The sequence below is a fragment of the Apodemus sylvaticus genome, chromosome 5 (genome assembly GCF_947179515.1).
Source record: "Apodemus sylvaticus chromosome 5, mApoSyl1.1, whole genome shotgun sequence".
NCBI lineage: Eukaryota > Metazoa > Chordata > Mammalia > Rodentia > Muridae > Apodemus > Apodemus sylvaticus.
This window is the reverse complement of record NC_067476.1, coordinates 96147560-96158255: the sequence shown is the minus strand read 5'-3', so window position 1 is coordinate 96158255 and position 10696 is coordinate 96147560. Positions and strand designations below refer to the sequence as shown.

Sequence of the window (10696 nt, the reverse complement as noted above, 5' to 3'; positions counted from 1 at the left end):
TTAGATGGCAAATGTTAACATTCCTGACAAATTACTAAACTGTTTTGAAGTCTTTATAACCATTATCTAGCAATCCATTTTATCTCAAGAACCAGTAAATGGCATTTCTGTAGACTCAGAAGCACAGTAGTGGCTAGCATTGCTTCCTTGGAGTACTTGACTTGTGCTTTCCCATTCACTAATCCCATGGGTAGTTGTCAATAATTCCATTTTCTTCTGTAAAATGGGGACAGTAGTGACCTTTTCTTGAAGATTTAAACATTGTAATGCATGCAAAATTCATATAATTCCCAAATTACAGGATGCTTTGGAAAAACTATTACATTATTTACTTGTGTGTGTGTGTGTGTGTGTGTGTGTGTGTGTGTGTGTGTGTGTGTATGTGTGTGTATAAGTATGCACATGTCATGGTTTAAATATGAATATCAGGGGCTGGAGAGATAGTTCAGTTGCTAAGAGCACTGGCTGTTCTTCCAGAGGTCCTGAGTTCAATTCCCAGTAACCACATGGTGGCTCACACCCATCTGTAATGGGATCCAATGCCCTCTTCTGGTGTGTCTGTAGACAGCTACAGTGTACTCATATACATAAATATGAATATCAGAGGATAAGTTGAGGGAGTCAGTTTTTTCCTTCCATCATGTGGGTCCCAGGTATTGAATTCAGGTAATTAGGCAAGGCAGCAAGTACATTTACTGATGGAGCCATCTTCCCAACCCATATAGGAAGCTTTAATGCAACATATATGGTATAACTTTTTATTGTAAAATATATAAAAATCTTACCACTCTAACAATTTAAAATTTCTGTGTCATTAAACACATTCATATTGTCTTCTCATTTTCCCAAACATAAAGCATATCTGTTAAATAATATATAGCTCATTTCTCTGTCCCACTATCTCCTAGGAACCATCATCTACTTTTCTCCCACTATGAAATTGTGATTGGCTTTTTTCACTTAGCATCTTGTATTTGAGGCTCATCCATAATATAGTAAAGATATTTCCTTCCTTCTTAAAACTTAATAATATTGCATCATAAACACATACATATGATAGTCAAGGTCAAGGAAAGATCTATTCCAAGCTTCTGAGAAAGTTTCATTCAGTTACTAACAAACAACACCAGTGTGGAGAAATAAGAGACTCCATGTTTGTATTTCCCAAACTCTTGACTATCAAAAGCCATTAGAGACAAGAAATAATTGGTAATGTTTTAATTTTTGTTACACAGCAGTTAATAACGAATATTGTTATTTTTTTTTTACCATTCCTCTTCAGCTAATGTTGAGTATGAAGCAAATGCTACCCTCCTTGAAAAGATTTAGGCCAAGAGGATTCCAAGTCAAAGGAATACAGACAGAACTCATATAGGTCAACTCTAAAGTCTTTTATCCTCATCAGTATAAACCACATAAAAGTAAAAGTCAAATGGATAGTTGATTTAGTGTCAGGCACAGGTCTGTACTATGGTTTGAATGTTTCCCTTTTCAAAAGGCACTATAGGCAATCACTTGGGTCTTCTGTTCTCAAGCTCGATGGTGGTCAATCCTATTATGAAGCAATTGACTTAGCTTCAGCTCTTCTGCCTTGTGCCTTGTGATGGATGATGCAGCAAGAAGTCTCTTGCCAGGGTCTGGTGCTGTGATATTGGTCTAGTCAATGTCTAGTACTCTGAGCCTACACATGTGTGCTTGTAAATCACCTAGCCCTGGGCACTGTTATAACACAAAACAGTTCTAAATTTGAAAATTAGAACATTAGCTACACAATTTAAAGAACAGAAAAACGGCACATGTAAAAATTCAGCATGGGAGAATAATAAGTTATGGTTCAAGCAGACAGAAGATGCCTGTGCTAATCTGGCATCTTTCCCTGGGTCTTTAGGCTGTATAAGCCTCCTCCCCACTAAGATGCTCTAAACAAAAGAACCACCTTTAGATCCTTCCTTTTCAACAATCACCCTAGAAAGATTCTCCACAAAGGAGTATTTGGAGGCCAATTTAATAGGCTAGAGATGAGGAGCAATCAGTGGGCTTTTGTGACATTGCCAAGAGATCAAGTCTCATCTTGATATATTCATATTCTGGATCCCGTTTTCTGTGAGTCAATTGGACTTCATTGGTTTTTCTAGAGATGAAGAGGTTTTTTTCCCCTCTATTGTCCCAAGAATTCCACAGCTCAGTGACTCTGTCATTTGGAAGATGATCTAGTCATGAAGTATCTAATCTCTGTGCACTGATGTAACGATTAAAAAAACGAGTTGATCAAGACCAATTTCAGTAGAAGTGCTTTTTAAAATTACTTTAAGCCATGGGCTTTAATGTTGCATATAAAGTGTTGCTATACTTTGTATTATTGCTTGAAAACAAAACAAAACTTGTACCTCTGCTTGGTGAATATATGTAATTTACATACCAGAAAACATGTAAATTCTATCACATCTCCCTAGTATATAATTTTTCCACCTTCAACTTGAAGTCACCAAGCCTTATGTGTCTCCTCCTTGAGAAACTTTTGTTGTAGTGGCAATGTTTTCGATAAGGCCTGGATGGGTTTTCATTTGTTGTTAGTTTTGAATGTTTAGCCAGATTGCCTGATGCTGATTAGATGGATGGGGAGAAAGGAACTAAATGGTGAAGTTACTAAGAACTTGCCCTTGCAGCTCAGTAGAATTACTGAAATCCAGCAGTAATGCATGTTAAAGAGGACTGCATCAAGTGGCCGCTGAAACAAAAATCTCCACCACACACCAGATGGACATGAAACCAAGATTTATTAAAATACCCTTAGCATATTTACAAGTAGAAGCCATGAATGCATTTCTCTGGGAGTTCAAAAAAATAGAGTTCTATCTCTTAAAACAAATCAACAGAATATCAATAGATTAGGATAAATATAATCTATCACAGAGATAGAATTTCTTTCAATAGACAATCTAAATTTTTCTAACCAATATATATTATGTACAAAAATACACTTGATATAATGATCAAGTAGGGTCAAGAAGGAAAAATATATATACATGCATATTTTCATTATGTACAAGTTGATATTGGTTCCTCCACCTTTGCTTTTTAAAAATAAATACTTCATTTGGTTGCAAATTACATTTACAAATTCAATCCATGAACATTTCTCAGTGTTGACAAAATTAAATATGCAAATTAGAAATACATATTATTTTTAACTTAAAGGCAATATACCCAAATCCAGTTAACTTATTATGCTTAAAAACATCCAAGAGCATGTAATACAAGGTTTCATGTTTTTAGAGTGCCTTCTCCTTTCCAAAGCTGTCTTTATTTTATTGGTTAATTTTCCACCTACAGATTGGCCTAATATTTGAACAGAAAGGCTCTGTTTTACCATGACAGAATAGTAAACTATTCAGGACATGCTTACACTTTCTATGAGTGCTTTTAAGAGCATAACAGTTACTATTAATCTGAAAATAACCACAAAATGTCAACATCCCAATTCAGATTGTGGTAGACATTTGAGTCATGAGCAATAGCAAGAATGGAGTGGCAATAAGAAGTCTTACAATTCAAAATGTTTGCACAGAGGTCAATGTGTTCAGCAGCGCAGGAAGCTGAGCGTCCTAGATCATGCCTTGTCATGGTTGGTGACCTGCTGCAACGGATCAAAAGTGCTCTCTAATTAGAGAGTTTAAAAATCTATGAGAAACCAAGAACTAGAACACCCAACCTTTTTTAATAAAGTAGAACAAAATGAAAAAAATGAAATGCATTTTCCACCTCTTTTATGGATTTTCCCCTCTTTGCCTGAGTGATGAGGTGATGGTGACATTAACAAGAGGCAGTCACAGCAGTGTGTCTCATACAGGCTCCTTGGTGACAGTGGTGCTCTGTCCAAACACTGAAGGCTGGAGCACAGGGTGTGAGAGGACTATGGGACATTTGGTGTCTATGCTGCAGAAGTAAAGGGTTTCTGGGTCCAGGAGAAGCTGCAAAGGTCTCTTCAGGAGAGAAGGGCTGTGATATATGAGGGAAGGGAAAGCTGAAGACAAAGTATGGATGGAGGAAAGCTGGATGACACCAGGTGCTGGGATACTTAGAACGAACAGTAAAGTTCTTGGGCAAGTGACACTTGTAACAGAATCTGAAGCTGGAAGCTACTCAACTAAGCATAGGCCAGTGTCATTGGAATACCTGCCTTTGTAGCACAGAGTCTGTCATGGAGTTATAATAATATGTGGATTCTCCTATTTTCCTAAAACAAATGGCTTCAATTTCTATTAAAACCTGCCCCTGGTACTATCATAGCAAAAGTTGTACAAAACACCGTACTGAATTTGTTTACTCTTTCTTCTCTCCTATTTCCTGTTTTCCCTCTGTCTCAAAAGGTGGACAGGAAACACTACAAAAGTGTCATGAATCTTAGGAAGGAGACTTTGTGATCCCAGGTGGTGCTAAGGCCAAACCAAGCCAAACCATAAATGACTTGAAGTGCCTTACGTTTCTGCTGCATCTGACTTATATTAGGATGCTAACTGATTTCAGGGAGCTTCTAACATGCAGGCCAATGCTTATTTTCCAGGCCAAAACACGATCCCTAAATCAAAGTCCAGGGAGACTGCTTCCCACACTAGTCTGGATTATAATTCAAAGACAGGAAAAGCCTGTGATGAATTGATGACATGCTTCCACTAAAGGTTCTTTAAAATACCCAGTGTCTAATTTGTAAACTTTCTGCCTTTCAGAGAGTATCTTAGATTGCTCCCTTAAAGGGAAATCCTTTTTTCTAAAAGCACGTATTCCTTAAAGACCTTATACACCAAGAGGTAAGTAGGACAGGAGGGGCATAGTATTTGTATTTCAGCAAGTTGAAAAATAGTAGAATTAGAAAAATTAATGATTCTTGGAAGAAACCCATGTCTTTAGTTTTCTTCCCCACAAATCCTCTTTGAATCACTGCAGACAAAACACTTTAAGAGTTTCTTCTTCATTCATGGGTTTGTTTCCAAGAGTAGTGAATGCCTTCCAAAATCTGTGTAGAACCACTAGAGACTGATGGTCAGACATGAAAAACTTAGGTTATATCTAGGGCTATATGATAGGGAAAGGGGGCTGAAGAAATGGTCCAGGGGTTAGCAGTACTTGTTGCTCTTGCAGAGGATCCAGGCTAGGTCCTAGCACTCACATGGTGGCTCACAACTGTTTGGAACTCCAGGCCCAGGAGATTCAACAGCCTCCTCCTGGCTTCTAAGGACATCAGGCACACAGGTGGTGCACATACATACATGTAGGCAAACAATCATACACATAAAATTTAAAAATGAGTATATCTTTTTTTAAAAAGAGGGAAAAAGGTATTTGTAGTTCATGAAACATATCTACAATGTATACTAAATGTCTTTTCCATTCAATGGAAAAGCAGTACAATTTGTATATGATGACTGCTCCTTTTAATATAACCATAGATATTAATTACCTTAAACCCCACTCCATGGATTCCCAGAATTGCTCATTTTTGAACATCTATTAGTGATGCTATGGGGAGGCCAAGTAACCTCCCTGGGTGCTCAAGGGTCTATGGGGCTGGTGTTTTGTTTGAGAAATATGGACTAGGAAAGCCAGATGAACAATTAAAAATACCTGGCTTTATAAGATGAAAGTTGAAGAAAACTCTGGAAAGGAATAGTGGAGGAGGGCAGGTATGACTTTGGTAAACCTCTGCTGATATATACTTGATTTCATACTTGATATAAGATAACACATTGGAAATTCACACCATTTATTAGATGAGTATTCTCTCTAAGACTCTTTTATTGCTTTAGATGTGGAGAGCACAAGGCATTTTAAGGTAACACTCAGCCTAAGTCACACCCTTAATGTGCTAGAGCCTGTTTATTCCCTGTCAAATCCTTGGGATGCTCATTTCTGCCCAAGCATACTGACTCATTTGTGCTTTGGCAGCCCAGTGCTATCACGTTTCACATGAACCATGAAAAATACTGTGGAACCACAGAGACAGTTGGATCAGCCTCCAGGGGATTCCCTGTATACTTAAGACTAAAAAAAGTCAGATAATTATCTGAGGACAGATGGAGCTTGCAGTATGAAGTATACTGTATGGAGTATGTAGGCTTCATCTGTTCCTTAAGGGCAAGCAAGCAACCAACCAAGCAAGCTGAGGTTAGCTCAGTCTCCTTCAGACCAAGAAGTTGACAGAAAAAATATGGGATAAATGTAGGGTTCCCATGGGCTCCAATGAGAAAAGAGAAAAGCGGAGAAATAAAAGGGCCTCAGTGAAGCTGGTCAGCCATAGGGTATTTGGAGTTGGGCTGTGATGGAGTGGGGAAGGTAGACCAGTATGTTCTGCTTAAGGACAGCATATGGCTTCTTTCGTTTTTCTAGTATTCTTTTGGTAGAAACCTGATGACAACTGAAGAGACAAAGTCAATGAGCTAGCATGTTAATGTCTTCATGTTTCCAAGGAAGCTGTTAAGTATTCAAACTCCCACAATGTGATAGAAGGCATTGTCTTGAAATAAATAAGGCTGCTGAACTGGCTTCACATGAAACATGCTTCAACTTTTAAATTCACCACTTCCTGGCAAAGCGTTATGTTGGGGGAGTTTGGTAGATTGCCCATCCTTGAGGAGGGATGTGTAGAATGAAGAAAGTAATAATGAGAGTTCCTAACAAGGTGTCAACAGCTGACAGGAAAACAGGGGTGACACGAAATGTGCCTCTTGGTCACATACAGCTCTGTAACTAAGTCTGGTTGTGCCTGGATCCAATTGCCACCAGCATTAAGAACACTTGGGTTAAGTCCATGGGGGAAGGGATACTGAGTTGAGTTTTTGGAGGTGCTTTTCAGTACAGAAGTCAGTTCTGTACTGGTCACAGCTTCTGAGCAGCTGGATTGTCTCTTTATATAGTTAGAAGATGGTGATGTTTCCAAGGTTATTTGTATTTTGTGAGAGCTAAAAATTAATCCATTCTTTTACAGCCTTATCAGTTGGGGAACAGACTCACCTCACCTGCATTTTGGATTTCCTTATGCAGATGAAGTAGCTGACATTCCTGAAAGTTCATTGCTTTACAAGTCCACCCTGCTTAGCTGCAGCATCCCTTAAGCCAGCACAGCTCAACTATGAATTGCCTTCATGGTCTTCTGATATTCTGCTCACTTATAAACTCCCCTTAAGGAGACTTCATAGGAAGAACACAGATGCATGCAACCCCAGAACATCACATCATTCTCTAAATGTCTTTTTCTAGATTAAGTTTCCCAAGACAATCCTAAACTCTTGAAAATCCATAGTAAAAATGGCCTGGAATAAACTGAAGTCTCAGGCAGAGATGGTAAACTCTTTGTCTCTGCCCACTGGCCATCATGACCATTTAATTTCATACATGCTTATTTAGCACTGTTACCACTTTGGATTTGATAATGTGTCCCTGTTTTGTGATTCAATAATTAAACTTGTTTGTATATTACTAAATCTATGGAAACAGAGGCTTTCCCATGATCTTTTTTTTCCTTTGATAAGTTCTGTCAAAGGAAAATGAAAATAAAAATCAAAGAAAATGTATACTTTTTTCTAGTGATCTTTAACACAATTTAAACTACTTTGTAAAATACGATATTTGGGACAAAAGTATATTTTTAGTTTTTTTTTCCCCTCATTTATCTTGCCATACCATGTATCCACTTGTTTTTTTAAGATTCATTTTTATTTTTTAATTATGTGCACATGTATATGTCTTTGTGTGAGGACATGTATGATGACTGTGCTTGTATCTGTGCATGTGAGTGCAGGTGACCATGGAGTACAGTGGAGGATGTCAGACTCCCCAATATAGAGTTATGGGTGATTGTGAGCCATTCAGCATGGGCACTAGAATCCAAACTCACGCCATCTACAAGAACACTTTGTACTCCTAAGTGTTGAGCCATCTCTGCAGCATCCTTAACCCAACTGGTTTTATCTTTGACTTTTTTAACAGGCAAGGTAAGTAATACAAAATAGAGTCAGGATGTTAGGAAACAAAGAGATCCCCAACCCTAACATGCTATAGTATGGTCTACTTCCTGACAGCCTGTCCGGACAGCTATTGTCCTGAAGGACCAAGGAAGAGAGACAGTGTTGCCTGTGTTGATGCATGAGCATCTTAGAGACCTGAGGTAGCATCTGTTTCTACTCACTCTACCCACAGCATCCATTGCACATCTAGGCTTATGCAGATCTCACAGAATGCTGAGATGATTTCTGTGCCATAAACAAAACTGCATTTCTCTTTTGTACTTCAGTATCAACAGGGGCACCACAGTGTAAAGGATGTCTGCAAGTGGGGTTTGCCTTGCTGATTAAGTCTCTTGCTCGTCGTCACAATGAAACTGAGGAGAAACAACACTAAAAAGCTACAGGAAAAGAACAGTGAAGTCACGCCATTCTAGCTGTGCTAAGGTCCATATTTGAGTGTCTCTTTTGTCCTGTCTCTTCATTTTGAGGAAAACAAACCATGTGACCACAGATCTTTCCTTTGAGCCACAGAAAGACAGCTAGCGGTTGTATGAAGATGGCCTCAGTGACTAAGATGCCAGCTACTCTTGCTTCACCAGGTTTGCACTATGTCAGACTACAGTCAGGCTTTCCTTAGCTTGTGTCTATTATCAGAGTGTCCCTGAGTGCGGGGTGGGGGACTGACGATTGGTGGGCAGATTCTGGGAAGACACTGAAGGGATCTGGCAAGTTCTCAAAAATTGCTGAGGCAAGAGGTGGAGCCCACATGGCAGCCAACAGTCTCCCGATCAGCAAAACTTACAAGATACTGAGCAACTCTAGACTGTCTTCAACAACACGAAAGCACGGTCTTTCATTATATCGCAGCTGAAAAACCACAGTCTTCAATGCAATCCTGAGTTTATGCCCAGTCCTCTTTCTTGTTCTCTCACCTGGGAAGTTGACATAGTGGAGGGAAAGGGGGCAAGGTGGCTTTCTCTGTGACTAAGGGCAAGAGTTAGAAGACACCACCTTGCGCTGATGGTTCATTCGCAGGTTAATGTCAACATAAGCATTTGTTGTTGCAGAATAATTCTCTTTTCTGCTCATACCTTTTTTGGACAACAAATGTCCCCTGGCTACCTTCTTTCAGGTGCTCATATGACAAGGTCACCATAAAAGGGGACAGTGGCATTTGCTCTCCTGTCTAGAAATTGATGCAGGTGGTTGGAGAGACCAGGATACAAATTGTAGAATGCAGTGTAGACATCATCTGCATGTCTCCACAGCATTCATTTGCTGTACACTCTGGATCAGAAGCCTCATGGTCTCTCACACAAGTGGGTACTCTTGATCCAAGTCTGTCCTCACCCCATTTCTATTTGAAGTTGGTACTGAATCGCTACTGGCCAGGAAGCCATATTAACTGAGTGGGCCTATCTCAATAGCTGATGTTCAATTCCAGCATCATAACTTCTTCTCCCGATTAAGACTTATGATTATTATTCTCTCTCCACCCATGTGACATTTCTAGCCTTTCCATGTCATTATATCATCGTCATTGTCGTCGTCATCATCATCATCATCACCACCACCATGACCACTACCACCACCACCATCATCATTATCATTATCATCATCCTTCTCAAAAATCATCTCCCTAGTCTTGGAGATACACAGTATTAAAACTCTTCAACAAAACAGTTCTGGTAAGTTTCAATTTTTTTGGTAAAAATGCGATAGGATCTTAGTATAACAGGATAAAAATTAAGATCAATACAAAAAACTGTAGTGTGTGAGTAATAAGGTTCTCTTGGGGATCGCCATAAAAAGTGTACCTTTTTCCATGACAAGGTCATACACTGGAAGGCTTAGAATTTCTACTTTAAATAAAATGTGAAAAGAATGAAATATCTTCTGATCTTATTATCGGGTGGACTTCGGACTTCTGTAAGAAGCAATTAAATATTCCTGTAGTATTCCCATACATAGCTTTGCATTGTTTCTGTGGATTGACAAGAGACTTCTCAAAGAAGGCACAGGGCACTTTCTGCAGATGTCCTCAGAAGGAAATGAGCAAATGTCCCTAACTGATTTTTCAGGAAGTCCCGTGGCCCTCATGTCTGCAGGAGCATTGAGGCGCTGCCTCTCACGCTGTAGCTCCCTTCCATTTTCATCTTAGTTGGTGGCCACGCTGGCTTCCTTCTGACGCAGTCTTTCTTTCTGTTGTTTAAGGAAAAAAGAAGATCCATTATCTTTGATAACTTTCTTCAATTCTCATCTGAAATGCCGAGTATAACTACTAAATACTCTAGAAATTAGAGTATTCCTACTGTGCTTTCCTGTGGAATCCCCAGTTATCTGATTCTATCAACCTACCACACACACGGTGTGGAGAGAGACATTCCCACAGGCTCCCTACTGCAGTTCCTCGACAGGGTCCATGGAAGCAAGAACAGTGGCTGACATGTACTGATCTTCTTTTATGTAATTGATACTCTACCTGCCTTTCCTGAGTTTCCTCAAAATAAACCTAAATTAAGGATAGTCTTGTCATTGCCCTCTTTTCCTTGAAGAGAATGAAGCAAAGTAGCTTACAAAGGCTCTATGACAGTGCTGAGATTTATACCTCAGCTGCCTCTTTCCCAATAATCATGTATCAATTCAGGTATTTTCCTAATCATGTATCAATTCTGGCTACTGTCTGTATGATGGCT

General features: G+C 39.2%; 1 protein-coding gene across 1 annotated transcript in view; it reads right to left on the bottom strand.

Annotated features, from left to right (window-relative positions):
- Positions 1 to 2795: 2795 nt before the first annotated feature.
- The window catches only part of LOC127685716 (formin-1-like), a 248884-nt gene continuing 240983 nt past the window's right edge, over positions 2796 to 10696 (bottom strand). Inside the window, exon 17 of the mRNA XM_052183177.1 lies at positions 2796 to 10202. Coding sequence (XP_052039137.1) covers positions 10158 to 10202 — 45 coding nt within the window. The 3' untranslated portion in view covers positions 2796 to 10157. The remainder of the gene's footprint in view (positions 10203 to 10696) is intronic.